At 49.9% G+C, this 15,062-nt stretch overlaps 1 protein-coding gene across 1 annotated transcript in view; it reads right to left on the reverse strand.

The window, feature by feature from the left end:
* Nucleotides 1–15,062, reverse strand: part of LOC124018147 (histone-lysine N-methyltransferase 2A-like) — a 47,956-nt gene that overhangs the window by 7,676 nt on the left and 25,218 nt on the right. The window contains 12 exon segments of the mRNA XM_046333417.1: nt 90–4,692; nt 4,804–4,971; nt 5,206–5,366; nt 5,457–5,535; nt 6,008–6,125; nt 6,432–6,590; nt 9,452–9,589; nt 9,684–9,784; nt 9,979–10,181; nt 12,561–12,634; nt 14,275–14,385; nt 14,733–14,906. Coding sequence (XP_046189373.1) covers nt 90–4,692; nt 4,804–4,971; nt 5,206–5,366; nt 5,457–5,535; nt 6,008–6,125; nt 6,432–6,590; nt 9,452–9,589; nt 9,684–9,784; nt 9,979–10,181; nt 12,561–12,634; nt 14,275–14,385; nt 14,733–14,906 — 6,089 coding nt within the window.

Consider the following 15,062-nt stretch of genomic DNA (forward strand, 5'->3'; position numbering starts at 1 on the left):
CCAACCATAGTATCATAACACATTTGTCGTGAAATCAGTATAGTACTAGTTGATTATTTCATGAGTTATCTTTTATGTGAGAATCTTACCCAGGAGTGGAGGGTGCTGCCCGGTCTCCTTTCGTCTCCCGAGGAGACTCTGTCTGCCAACCCTTGTGTTTCTTCCCGCTGGCCTTGTCTGGACTCTGCCTCGTCCGCTTGGCTTTCTGCTTCCCTTTCCCAGAGCCCGTAAATGCCGTTGCTGCAGCGCTACACCTCAGCTCTTGTTTCTGCTCTGATGAGGATCTGGAAATAGGCATGGAGCTTGAGCTTTGAGAGCGGGAACTCTGGGAGAACACCCCAACTGGATGTCCCTTGCCGGCGTCTTGTGAGACCGGGCTGGGGGCCAGAGCCACAGGTTGTCCACTAGCATTTGGCGGGTGTTGCTGCCGCTGGAAAGCGCTGCTTTCTGGGTCCACCTGCTGGCTTAAGGACATGCTGATGGTCTGATGGGAGGGAATCACACAGATGCTGCTGGCGATGGAAGTCTGGGCGGGGCTGCACAGCTGAGACATCAGAGGTGCTCCAGACTGGAGGAGCATCTGTTGCTCCGGAAGGCCCAGGTTGTGCGGGGTGGCTTTGAAGAGGAGGCTGCTGATGGGTCCCGTGATTTCAGCAGAGCTGAGCACTGGGGTGCTGAGAGAGACAGAGCCTGGCGCAATGAGGCCTCCGGGCCCGCTGGGCTGAGCCATGGACACCATGTTCAGCACTGCTGACTGGTTAGGGTTGAGCCCCGAGACTGTGCAGGGCAGCAGGTGGGTGGAGGAGTCGTGGCCCAGGATGCCAGGCTGCCCACTGGGAAGAGGCCTCCTCTGCTGGATGGGCTCAAAGTACATGACTCCTGATTTGGGTCTCTTGATAATGTTGGGGACATTGCGGTGAGAAGTGGTGGCGGCCGTGGTCAGGGTGCCCAGTTCGACCAGTCCGGACTGAGCTATCTGTGGCGAAGACAGGTTGATCAGAGTCATGTTGGGTCTCACCTCAGACGGGGCCAGGGTGGGCTGGCTCCTGGAGCGGGCTAGTTTCTTGGTCTTCCGCGGCTGGAGACGGGAAATGGGTCGCTTCTTGCCGTGTCCAGACACGAGCACGGCCGAGGACGTGGAGATGGAGGCGGCGCTGGACACGATGGTCACGTTGGGGGCCAAGTCGTGCCTCCGTCCGGCCTCGGTCACCAGGATCTGGGGCTCGTGGGAGGGCACCCCGATCAGGAGGCCGGAGGTGGTGCTGGGAATGCCAGGCTGGAAGCCCGTCTGGGTGGTGCCGGTGAAAGTATGGATCTGAGGGTGATGGGACATGGTGCCCAACACTTTACCCCCAGCAGGAAAGATGGGCTGGGAGGTGGTTATCCCGGTGGTGAGCCCTGTGGTTAGAGTCATGGTATCCATCACTCCTGTTGCGTTGACCGATGGGGTGATCTGGATCTTCTGAGTGACACCATTGGGGAGCGTCTGTAGGACGTAGAGGGGCTGCAGATGCTGGTTGACCACTATGAGTTTTTCTGGGCCTTGTTTTAAATGAGAGGTGGTTTGGACAGCCATGCTGGCCACCTGGGAGGGTCCAGGGCTGGCTGAAGATGGAGCAGAGATGTACTTCTGTCCCTGGAGAGGTGGGGTGGGGGAGCTGGGTAGGGCGGGGGTCCCAGAGCTCCTGGTCAGATCCGGGTTATCTGCTTCGACCACCTGGCCCAGGGAGGGACTAGTGATATGCTCAAACTGCTCCGGGGTCATGTGGCCTTCTCTTACCTGAGATTCTCGGCTACCTCCACTTCCTTCCTGCTGGCTCTCAGGGGACACACCGGCCCCTCCTCTCTGCTGCTTGTCCTCGCCTCCTTTCTCCTCCTTCCTCCTGGTTTCGTCAGAGGCTGCCAGGGACAGTATGGTGCGTTCTGAGCCCTCTGAGATGAGGCCGCCATGGTTCTGGTTGTTGACCGTGGGGCTGCGAGTGGTCAGGACAGAGAGGTCAGAGGGCAGCTCCAGAGGCAGACCATATGGCTCTTCGACCGAGATGGACGTGCTCACCCCACTCTCCGCGGGCTCAGCACTGGCCAGCGGCTGAGGGAAGTCCTCGAAGAGGATGTCTTTGCGGCGGTTGACACCCACCCCATAGCCTTCGTCCAGGGAGAGGAGCTCGGAGGAGGAGGCCTCAGGCTGCTGCCCGAGGGCCTGCATGGAGGGCGTGTTGAGGACAAACTCCATGATGTCCGACGGCAGGATGTTGCCGCAGTCGTCACTGTTGTTGTTGTCCGAGTCTGACTTGAGCAGATCAGTGCTAAGTGAGAGCTGGGCCTCCAGGGGGTCCTGTCTCTGGGACGACTTCACCCCACCCAGAGGGAGAGAGCTGTCCTTCTGGCTCTTCCTGCCTTCTCGGCTGTTGTTGCTACTGCTACCGCTGCTCCCACCCCCTCCGCTGCGGTTGTCCACCTCCTTCCCGGAGTCGTGCTCCAGCTTCTCCATGTGCCTCTCTCTGCCCTTCCTCTTTCCTGTGCTCTTGTGGGAAGAGGATGCTGCGGTGGCCGTGGTGGTGGTGGTGGTGGTGCTCGCGCTGGCGTCACTCTCTGAGCTGTCATCAATGCCGTCCAGCTGGCCAATCTGCTGTTGGCCCAGGAGGCTCCGGGTGGGAACTCCATCCACAGCAGCAACAACCCTCTCCTCCTTCTCATCCTTCAGGAAGCGCTGCAGCTGAGAGCCCCTCCCCAGGCACTGGTCAATCCCCTCGATTGAGGGCATCACAGGGCCGGGGTTGATGATGGTGCGGGTGAAGTTGTAATAGTATGGATCCTTGTTGGAACACTGGCTGAAACCCCCTTCCTCTCCTTCTCCGCTGTCCCCTGAGGAGGAGTTACTCCTATCGTCTGCCCCGTCCACTTGGCCTTCGGCCGAGCGCCTGCCGCCCCCAGCCTTCCTCTTCCCAGGCCCGTCCCCGCTGCTGCTGTAGAAAGGGATATCCTCCTCTCCATAGGAGCGCACCCCGTAGAAAGGAGTCAGGCCGAAGAACATGTTGGAGCGGGCCCTGGCGCTGCGCCTTGGGTAACGTCGCTTGGCCGAGCCCGAGCAGTCACTGTCGTCCTCGTGGCGTTTGTCCCCGTCGCCGCCTTCCTCCTCCAGCAAGGCGTGGTCGTCCCTGGTCCCCTCGTCCTCGGTGCAGTGAGCCAGGAGTCTCTTCTCCTCGCGGTCCTCGGGGTGCAGTGGCGGGTTATTCGACACTGAGCAGGCCGACGGGGAGAAGAGCATGGAGCAGGAGGACCTGCGGTGGGGGGGTCCCTCCAGGCCTACTGGACAGATGGAAGTGGTAGTGCAGGAGTCAGAGGAAGTGCTCACGGTGTTGGTCCCGTTCGGGTCGGTCTTCAGCGGCGTCAGGGACGCTTTGACTATAGCCCGCTTTTTGTCTCTAGCAGCCGCGACTTCGTTGGCTGTTACTCTTGCTTGAACCTGTGAAGCCCTCATGCTTCTCTCCGAGGCTATCCTGGGCTGCTTAATGGCCTCTAGGCTGGAGCTGTTCTCGGGACTGGAGAATCTCTCCCTGCTCTTTGAAGATCGTCCTCTTCCCTGATTCTCCAGCTTTTCCACCTCCTGCATGCCAATGGCTTTGGTGTTACTGAGGTTTGCAGCTTTGCTGTTGCAGTTCCGCGAGGTCGGGGTTGGAGCGTTTGTGGTTCCACCAGTCTCTTTAGCATTGTTGTTGTTGAGCGTGGGGTTCTTGTTGCTGTTCTGAGGGGTCTTCTCCCTCTCTTTAGATGCCTCTCGGCTGTTGATTGTTCGGACTTTGGAGTGCTTGTCTTTGGTGGTGGCGGCCGAGTGGCTGGAGGGAACAGCCGGGGTGACTTGGGAGCTCCGTTTGATGATGTCATCATCGGCCCCCGAAAACCACAGGGGCTTTGTGGCGGCGGCAGAGGCTGGCCCCGACAGATAGTCCTGGGACTGCCTCCCAATGCTTTTGTGGAACAGGGGCTGGGGAGACCCCAATTTCACAGAATCTTTAGAGGCTTGCGCCAAGGTCACACTTCCCTCCTTAGCCGGGTTGCTACTACTACCGCCACCACCTCTGTCCTTGGACAGGGTCGTGGTGACACAGTGGCGGGAGTGGAGCGTGATGCCAGCCGACAGGTCAGGGACCTTCCCGCCCTGCTTCCCCTTCTCCGCTTGGGATTTGCTGTTGCTGGACCTTTGGTGTCCTGTCAGGACACCTGTACCTGGTGGTGGGGAGGTCTGGCTCGCTCCTGCCATCCCTGGGGCCATTAGGGAAAGTTTGGGGTTCTCCCCCACAGCCTGCTTGCAAGGCGCACTTTCTTTCCCACCGTCTGTCTTCATCTCAGAGATGCTGTGGTGGTGTCGGTGTTGACCTCCAGGGCTGGGTGAGCTAGTCTCGCGGCTCTGCGTTCGGACTCCGCCGGCGGGCGGCTTCCCTGTATCCCTTAGACCCAGGTCTCTGGAAGCAGAGGAAGAGGAGAGCACAGGGGGTGGGGTGGAAGAAGAGAGCAGGGCCAATTGGTTCATGGCGGCAGCCACCCCGGCCTGTGGAGGAGAGACTACCTTCTGTCTGGGCTGGGGCGAGAGGGAAGAGGTGCTGTGGCGCCGAGAGCCGATGCTCCTTAGGCTGGAACTCAGAAGGGGGTCCCCCACCGTCACAATCTCATGGGCCGACTGAGAGGATCCGCCTGCAAAACAACATGGACATAAACACATTTTACCATACTGCATGTCTCCACGTGTGAATGGGAGTTTACAATGACAGTTTGAGGTAAATGGGGTAAAGAGTTCGAAGATACCTGGGGATGGAAGTGGTCTGGAGCCAGGGGAACGCTGGCACGGGGGGTAGCTGGGGTGCCTGTTTCGTGTGTAAACTTTAGGAGGATTGGGGCTGGAGGGCAGCAGGGACAGGCGGTTGGAGTGCTTCAGAGAGTCAAAAGGATCGGGCACCGGAGACGGGGCTTTGTCTGTCAATGAAAAGTTTAATGCAATCAATTCTTCAGATTACTGCATTTTGGAGTAAGAGCTTGCAAGTAAGCATTTCACTGTACCGTTTTTTGCCTGCTGTACCCTGTGCACGTGTCAAATAAACGTATTGAATGCGTTTACACGCCGGCAACAAACTAGACCAAATGCAGTGCCGCATAAATTTGAATAATTAATAATGTAGTGATGCAGCATTCTGGCTCACACACACACACCTAAAATGGGCGTAAAAGGGCTGTGGGAGATGGTGCGGTTCTCCTCTGGAAGAGCACTCTTCAGGTCAGGCTCCACCACAGTGGGACGACACACCAGGATTCTGCAGGTGTAGACGCAACGCTTCCGGGCGTCTAGAGTGCTCCAGTACACCCTGGAACACCTGTGTTGACAGAAACCAGCAAATTGATCAGTCTTCTGTTGCACTGACTACTTCACATAAAAAGACAGGCGCAGCACTGTGTGTACTTACTGGTAGCCGATGGGGAAGAGTTTGCGCTCGCAATCCGAGAGCTCGGTCAGTATTCCAAGGCAATCGATGGTCATGGAGCCTGCGATGGGGGAAAAAAGAGAAAAAAAGTTAAGAGCCCCTAATCCAAGGAGGCCATTCAGAAACATGTTTGTTGGGCCAGCTAGTGTCTCAAAACACCGCAGACGTCCCCTGGCCGTTTCACTACTTTGGGAAAGCCCTGAACTAGCACTGCTCATTCAACTAAATTCAAGGACTTGATGATCAGTCGACCATTTGAAAAATCAGGTGTGCTGCATAGCGCAGAAATATATGATCAGATAACCCCAGATAACGGCTGGGGGTCCCAGGAGAGGTTACAGACAGAGTAAGCAGAGCCATATGTAGTGTGTGTCGCAAACGGCACCCTGTCTATACAAGTACACTACTTTTGACCAGAGCCCTATGATTCCTGGTCAAAAGTAATGCCATAAATAGGAAATAGGGTGCTGTTTGGGACTAGTCCATAGAGATTTCTATATATGGCTGTGAAGGGGGATAATAAACATACACACCTATCATCATGTGGATATTCTCCGGCTGAAGGCCGGTCAGGAAATTCCTCCGCATGCTGATCCCCTCCAGGTCCACTAGGATCCTCCGCGTGACCTCGAAGCCAGACTCTGACACCACCTGGGCAAGGAAGTCATGCATTTCAAACGAAGTACCTACAAGTGCGCCCTTCTCCTCACCCATGACCACAGTTTGACCCATGCTGCAGTATGATTTCGATAGATACGGGCTAATTGTATGCATGTTGTTTTTACCTTTTACCGGTTAGCCAGAGCTTTAAAAATAACAAAAAAAACAGACACAGAGTCAACATTTTCATCTGTAAAGTGTTGGTATCTTCTAGATGTTTGTTTGTGTGTGATGCTGCAGGTGGGCAAGGGAGGTGGGCTGGAGAAGATGAGGAAGGAGTTCAGCTTTGAGTCTCACCTCTCCTTTGATGAGGTCCCGGTGGCGCTGGCAGTAGACCTTCTTGTCCTCCAGGAAGACACACTGGCGCTGCCGGGCGCACATGAAGTGGTAGTTTCTGGTGCAGGAGGTCAGGCAGCAGCCCACTGTTGCGCCGGGACGTTGGCAGTTCTCGCAGCGCTGCCGAGAAGAAAACAAACATCACAGGACACTGCCATTAGACATAGATAATCAACAACAACAACTCAAGGTCATTTGAGTAATAATAATTATGATTTTTTTTTTTAAGACACTTGTGTATATTTAGTATCAAGAGCATGCATAATAGAAGACAATGTAAATTATGCACCGAACCAAGTAATGGCAACATGCGTTTTCAAGTGAAACATGCACTACATGACCAAAGGTATGTGGACACCTGCTTGTCAAACCTCTCATCCCAAAATCATAGGCATTAATATGGATTTGGTCCCCCCGTCGCTGCTATACCAGCCTACACTCTTCTGGGAAGGTTTTCCACTAAATGTTGGAACATTGCTGCAGGGACTGCTGCTTCCATTTCGTCACAAGAGCAATAGTGGGGTCGGGCACTGATGTTGGGCGATTAGGCCTGGCTCGCAGCCGGTGTTCCAATTCATCCCAAAATGTGCTTGATGGGGTTGAGTTCAGGGCTCTGTCATGTTCAGGGCTCAGTCATGTTCTCCCAGACCGATCTCAACAAACCATTTCTGTATGGACCTTGCTTTGTGCACAGGGGCGTTGTCATGTTGAAACAGGAAAGGGCCTTCCCAAAAGTTGGAAGAACAGAATCGTCTACAATATCATTGCATGCTGTAGCGTTAAGATCGCCCTTCACTGGACCTAAGGGGCATAACCATGAACCACTCCTCCACCAAACCTTACAGTTGGCACTATGCATTGGGAAGGCAGTGTTCTCCTGGCATCCGCCAAACCCAGATTTATCTGTTGGACTGTCAGATGGTGAAGCACGATTTACCGCTCCAACTGACGAACTGATGAAAGGTGGCATCCTGTGACGGTGCCACGTTGAAAGTCACAGCTCTCCAATAAGGCCATTCTACAGCCAGTTTGTCTATGGAGATTGCATGGCTGTATGTTCAATTTTTACACACCTGTCAGCAACGCGTGGCTGAAACAGCCAAATCCACTAATTTTAAGGGGTGTCCACATACTAAATTAATAAACGCACACATACATGAAGATGGAATATCCATTTACTAAAAATAAACAGAGCTTTCGCAAAGTATTCAGACCCCTGGACTTTTTCCCCAAACAAATTTACGATAAAGCGTAAATGTATTTAAAAATGTTTTCCCCCTCAATCTACACACAATACCCCATTATGACAAAGCAAAAATAGTTTTTTTTACAAAAGTATTAAGACCCTTACTCAGTATTTTGTTGAAGCACCTTTGGCAGCTATTACAGCCTCAAGTCTTCCTGGGTATGACGCTACAAGCTTGGCACACCTGTACTTGGGGAGTTTCTCCCATTCTTCTCTGCAGATCCTCTCAAGCTCTGTCAGTTTGGATGGGGAGCATTGAAGCACAGCTATTTTCAGGTCTTACCAGAGATGTTTGATCGGGTTCAAGTCCGGGCTCCGGCTGGGCCACGAGGACATTCAAAGACTTGTCCAGAATCTACTCCTGCGTTGTCTTGGCTGTGTGCTTAGGGTCATTGTCGTGTTGGAAGGTGAACCTTTGCCCCAGTCTGAGGTCCTGAGCGCTCTGGAGCAGGTTTTCATTAAACATTTTTTTAAATGTTTTATTGTACTTAACCTTTATTAAATAAACTAGGCAAGTCAGTTAAGAAAAAAATGTCTTACAATGACTGCCTACTCCATCCAAACCCGGACGACACTGGACCAATTGTGCGCTGCCCTATGGGACTCCCAATCACGGCCGAATGTGATACAGCCTGGATTCGAACCAGGTACTATAGTGACGCCTCTTGCAACGAGTTGCAGTTTCTTTTAGACCGCTGCGCTACTCAGGAGCCCAAAATCCTTCAAGGATCTCGACATTGCTCCGTTCATCTTCGCTGTGATCCTGACTAGCAGTCCCTGCTGCTGAAAAACATCCCCACAGCATGATACTGCCACCACCATGCTTCACCCTTTGGGATGGTGCCAGGTTTCCTCCAGACGTGACGCTTGACTTTCAGGCCAAAGAGCTCAATCTTGGTTTCATCAGACCAGAGAATCTTGTTTCTCATGGTCTGAGATTCCTTTAGGTGCTTTTTTGCAAACTCCAAATGGGCTGTGCCTTTTACTAAGGCCACTCTACCATAAAGGCCTGATTGGTGGAGTGCAACAGAGATGGGAGAACCTTCCAGAAGGACAACCATCTCCACAGAGGAACTCTGGAGCTCTGTCAGAGTGACCATAGTGTTCTTGGTCACCTCCCTGACCAAATCCTTTCTCCCCCGATTTTGGCCAGCTGGCCTGCTCTGGGAAGAGTCTTGGTGGCTCCAAACTTATTCCATTTAAGAATGATGAGGCCACTGTGTTTTTGGGGACCTTCAATACTGAATAAATGTTCTTGGTACCCTTCCCCAGAGCTGTGCCTCAACACAATCCTGTCTCGGAGCTCTACGGACAATTCCTTCGACCTCTTGGCTTGGTTTTTGCTCTAACATGCACTGTCAACTGTGGGACCTTCTATAGACAGGTGTGTGCCTTTTGAAATCATGTCCAACAAATTGAGTTTACCATAGGTGGACTCCAATCAGGTTGTAGAAACATCTCAAGGATGATCAATGCAAACAGGATGCACCCGAGCTCAATTGAGCCTCATAGCAAAGGGTCTGAATACTTTAAAAAAAGCAAAAGTTTCTAATAACCCATTTTCACTTTGTCATTATGGGGTATTGTGTGTAGATTGCAGAGGACTTTGTTGTTTTAATACATTTTATACTCAGGCTGTAAAGTAAAATAATGTGGAAAAAGCCAAGGGGTCTGTATATTTTCCAAAAGCACTGTACATCTCGTACAAATAGGTATTTTGGTTTATTAGTCTTACCAACTGTTTCCCTCGGATCACGGCCATGTGGACGTTTTTCAGAGAGCCATCATCATCCTCGAACACCTCGGCTGACCACAGGGCACAGTTCACGTGAGTCCACTCGTTCTGCCCGATGTACAGCAGCCTGCCGCCCTCCTGAAACCAGACACAAGCACAAAGAACACGATCAAGAGCTGTACCACGACTAATCGCGACTGCTAAGGTGGTGTTTAGCCCAACTTTGACTTACGTTGGTGTTGTCATCTCCGTACTTGAGACACAGCACACACTGGCGGTTGTCACTGACACCAGGGGGTGGGAGCAGCTCAGGACTGTCTTCACAGCTCAGGTCTGAGAGAGACAAGAAAGCAAGCCACAAACACATCATTTCCTGCAACTGAAACAGAATCAAAAAGTGTATCCATTAAATACTTAGTGTAGGTGTGTAACCCAAATGGCACCATATTCCCTATATCGTATATAGGGAACGGGTGCACTACTTTTGTCCCTAGGTGTTGCCCTATAGTTGTGTTGAGCAGACTCACCGTGGAGCATAGGTGGTGTTTGAGGAAGTAGAGGCCGGGGCGGAGGGGGGGAGTAGGGCTCTCCGGGGGTCTTGGGGCAAGGGGCCGGGATGATCTTCTTCCTGAGGGGCTGTCCGGCGCGGGCGATCTCCTCGCGCTCCTGCCACTGGGCATAGTTGTGGTCCAGGGAGGGGGGCAACACAGCGTTGGGGAGGAGGCCACTGCTGCAAGAAAAACAGACCGGTATAGACTCGACCCGCTTTGAATCGTATATAAACGCATCTTTCCGGCCTTACACTCTTTGTTGTTGTTGAATTTTGACCCCTTTTTCTCCCCAATTTCATGCTATCCAATTGTTTAGTAGCTACTATCTTGTCGCTACAGCTCCCGTACGGGCTCGGGAGAAGACGAAGGTTAAAAGTCATGCGTCCTCCGATACACAACCCAACCAAGCCGCACTGCTTCTTAACACAGCGCCATCCAACCCAGAAGCCAGCCGCACCAATGTGTGTCGGAGCAAATATCGTGTACCTGGCAACCTTGGTTAGCACGCACTGCGCCCGGCCTGCCACAGGAGCCGCTGGTGCGTGATGAGACAAGGATTTCCCTACCAGCCAAACCCTCCCTAACCCGGACGACGCTAGGCCAAATTGTGCGTCGCCCCACGGACCTCCCGGTCGTGGCCGGTTACGACAGAGCCTGGGCGCGATCCTAGAGTCTCTGGTGGCAAAATTTGCAGCAAAATTTGCAGGTATACTTCGGTGTATTGATTTTAAGAAAGACATTGATGTTCATGGTTAGGTACACATTGGAGCAACAATACGCACCGTATCGTTTAGATGCAACCCAGGACACGCTAGATAAACTAGTAATATCATCAACCATGTGTAGTTAACGAGTGATTATGATTATATATTTTTTTATAAGATAAGTTTAATGCTAGCTAGCAACCTAACTTGGGTTACTGCATTCGCGTAACAGGCAGGCTCCTCGTGGAGTGCAATGAGAGGCAGGTGGTTAGAGCGTTGGACTAGTTAACTGTAAGGTTGCAAGATTGAATCCCCCGAGCTGACAAGGTGAAAATCTGTCGTTCTGCCCCTGAACGAGGCAGTTAACCCACCGTTCCAAGCTGTCATTGAAAATAAAAATGTGTTCTTAATTGACTTGCCGAGTTAAATAAAGATTAAATAAAAGGTGCAAATAAATTGGGGGCAAATCTGGGATGGCTATACCCCATATATCATTACTGCAAGAATTTTGTATAATAATTCAAAAATGAAGTTTTAAATCCAGCATTGTTTTGTGTATCAGTTCTTAAACCATACGCGCCATGGAATCGGTACATCGGAAATCTCTTCAACTCTTTTGCAACCTGTATGGCGCAGCTGTCAATTTTTGGGTCCTTAAATTAAACTAGTATACTTCATTTATCACAATTTTCTTTAGCCAATTTTGGTCTTTAATGCAGGGCTGACAGACAAGTTCCTTACTTTCCCCCCCCTTCCACTCGCTGGAATTAGTTGGTTGTGTTAAGCTAGCTCTTTCACTTACACGGTGAAGCCTTGAATAATGCGCGCTCTGCTGGCTGTTTTTAATACTTTATAAGCCACGTTGGTCGGGACAGCATCCACCTTGAAAAGCAATGCTTCGCTGAAACCCCCCCTTCCATCGTTGTGCCCCACAGATTGACGAGTAGACGCCCAATTTGTCCGCCTCATTCTTACAAATGTATCACACTTTTTCCAAAGTGTTTAATTTGCGTTGCTATAGAGACACACTGACACTTGTTTATTCAAGCTGGCCAAGCTTTGTGTGGTAGGGTGCAGCAACACTTCCTATGCAATTGCTAGCTAGCTCCATACTACGCCACAGCTTGTTTCTTAAATTGTTTTTACCCCGAGTATATGAAGGGTGAGCATGGCTTTTTAATTCCTCACTGTGCAATGCTGACCGCGAGGCTTTGTCTGGTTGTTTCCTTAGTTAGAGCCGATTTGGAAAAAAAACTCAAACCAAACTTAACTTATAGAACAATATTAAAAGTATTATTTAAAAAAATTATAATAAAGATGAGTTTTTGATTTGGGAATGTCTTCCTGGGTTGTTCCAAGTTACTAGAGGAGTTTCTGGCATTGAGAAATAGCTGCTACACGCACTTTAAATATTTAAAATCAACAAAATGGGATTGGAAGGCAGGGACTAAAATCAGTGCTGCTGAAACCGCAGGGCAACCACAGAGGAGTGTTCAAAGCTCATTATGACAAAGGGGACACGGGCTGGCCCCCTTCACACAATGGAAGTGGGAGCATGCACAATTCATGATCTATGGCAAGAAGAGAGCTAAACATTCAGGTGGACTTGGCTCCTCGAGTGGGTCAGTCAGTGTTTACACAGACACATAGGGGCCTACAACGCATGGGAGTATCAGACAGTACATTGAAAAGTTAAGTTCACTTAGGATATAAGATGTATCTTGAGTCATAATCTACTGTAACAATAATTCAGTGTGTCATTTCAATATGAATCATTAATGCGACAGGCAGCATGTGTACCGATCTATTAGACTCGTGTAATCTCATTGATATGTTGCTGTTATAAACACTCACTTGGTGGAGAATTTGTGCGTTTCCCAGAATCTGGACTCCTTGACTTTGAACCAAGGGAATACGCGCTCCATTTGCTGCAACAGAGACGGGGAAAATAGACATTAAAGGCCCACTGCAGTCAAAAACCTGAGTTGCATGTTTTCTATTACATTTCTCCACTATGAGGTTGTAGTAATACTGTGAAAATTATGAAAATGCCCTTTTAGTGTAAGAGCAGTTTGAAAAGACCAGCTGAAATGTCAGCCTGTTTTGGTGGGATGGAGTTTTGGCCTTCCGTGGTGACGTCGCCATGCGGTAAATTAGTTCATAGACGAATAAGCGTTCCAAAACTCTCTGCCAATAACAGCTCATTTTCAGTTTTCCCTTCCCCACTCAGACCACTGACATTCCTAGCCAAATTCTTGCTTGAGAAATTGCCCTTTGCTAAGAGGCTATTTTTGTTTTTGTTTTTGTTTTTAAACCATTTTAATTGAAAAACACAGTAAGGAACTTAAATTGTTAAACAGAAATGATTTAATATAGAGATAAAAACATACATACATTAAAACATTTTTTTAAAGGTAGTTTCAGACCTGGGCATTTTTTAAATAGTTTAAGAATATAAACTTAAACTGTGTCAAGAGCTTAGTACCACTGTCTTAACCCAATGTGGCTCAAATGACTCAAATAGAAACAAAAGCAAACAGCTATAGCATCATCCCAAATGACACCTTACGCCCTACATAGTGCACTACTTTTGAAATCAGGGTGAATACTAGTATACTGAACAAAAATATAAATGCAACATGTAACGTGTTGGTCCCATATTTCATGAGCTGAAATAAAAGATCCCAGAAATATTCCATATGCACAAAAAGCTTCATTCTCTCAAATTGTGCACAAATTTGTTTATATCCCTGTTAATGAGCATCTCATTTTCGAAGATAATCCATCTACCTGACAGGTGTGGCATATCAAGAAGCTGATGAAAGAGCCATTATCGTTACACAGGTGCACCTTGTGCTGGGGACAATAAAAGGCCATTCTAAAATGTGCAATTGTGTCACAACACCACAGATGTCTCAAGTTGAGGGAGTGCGCAATCGGCATGCCGACTGCCAGAGAATGGAATGGAATGTTTCCCTACTGACTCAAACTTCGTTTCAAAAATTTGGCAGTACGTTCGACCGGCCTCACAACCGCAGAGCAGGTGTATGGCGTCATGTGGTCGAGCGGTTTGCTGATGTCAGCGTTGTGAACAGGAGTGCACCATGGTGGCGATTCGGTTATGGTACGAGCAGGCAAAAGCTACGAACAACGAACACAATTGCATTTTATCGATGGCAATTTGAATGCACAGAGATACCGTGGCGATATCCTATGGCCCATTGTCATGCCACAATCAACTCTATGTGAAGGAGATGTCGCACTACATGAGGCAAATGGTGGTCACACCATATACTGACTGGTTTTCTGATCCAAGCCCCTACCTTAAAAAAAAAAAAAAGCTATCTCTGACCAACAGATGCATATCTGTATTCACAGTTATGTGAAATGTATAGATTAGGGCTTGATTAATTTATTTAAATTTAATGATTTCCTTGAGTTAAATAAAAATGAACTCTGTAAAATCTTAAATTGTTGCATGTTGCATTTATATATATTTCCTCAGCATACTACTGAAGCGGAGGCTAAGCAAGCTCTCTGTAGGCCAATTCCTGTTGGCTCTTCTCACCCGGATAAAGAAGGACTTGACCATGCTATTGGCTTTCCTGTTCTCTGGCTGCCCGCCGTCCGAGTTGATGGCCATCTGGATGATCTTCACTACGTCGTCACTGAACTCAAGCTGAAAGAAAGGAGAAAACACCGCACTGAGTGAGTGACACACTGCCCTCCATCTCATCCCTCTCTCTGCCTGTGAACTGCATTTGAACTGAGCGAAGACAGCTCCCCGGGGGATGAGCATTCATGCCACTACTCAGGTGTCTGTGGATAATGTGGCTCTGCACTCATACAAACATAGCTCCTGTTCTCACACAATGCTGGGTGGGTGCGGATGGGATGAAAGGATTGAAATGGACTGAGGCAACAGTCTGCAAATATAAAAGACACTTTTGCGGGGCAGTTGATTGATTGTGTTTTCAAAGTGCCAGGTTGTGAGATCACATGAGTGGCATGTGATTTTAGACTCACCACAGACTTGTAGCGCCCGGTGGCCAACTTCTTCTCCACCGACTCCAGGTCGAGGGGGGAGTCATTGGGGGGCTTGACCTCGGTCAGGACCGGGGGGTCGGGCCCCTCCGGGGAGCGACGTGTGGGTAAACTCTCCTCCGTCTCAGGGTTCAACTCAGGCGGCTTCATCACAGCCTAAAGAGAGCGAGAGGGGTGGGGACAGTCAAATGACAAAATACATCTGATCTATTTTTCCATTTGCTCACCTAACACGTCAGACATAGAAAGAAAATATGTCAGGGGCAAGAAAAAAGTATGTGAACCCTTTATAATGATCTGGATTTCTGCATA

Source organism: Oncorhynchus gorbuscha, unplaced genomic scaffold (genome assembly GCF_021184085.1).
Source record: "Oncorhynchus gorbuscha isolate QuinsamMale2020 ecotype Even-year unplaced genomic scaffold, OgorEven_v1.0 Un_scaffold_4:::fragment_6:::debris, whole genome shotgun sequence".
NCBI lineage: Eukaryota > Metazoa > Chordata > Actinopteri > Salmoniformes > Salmonidae > Oncorhynchus > Oncorhynchus gorbuscha.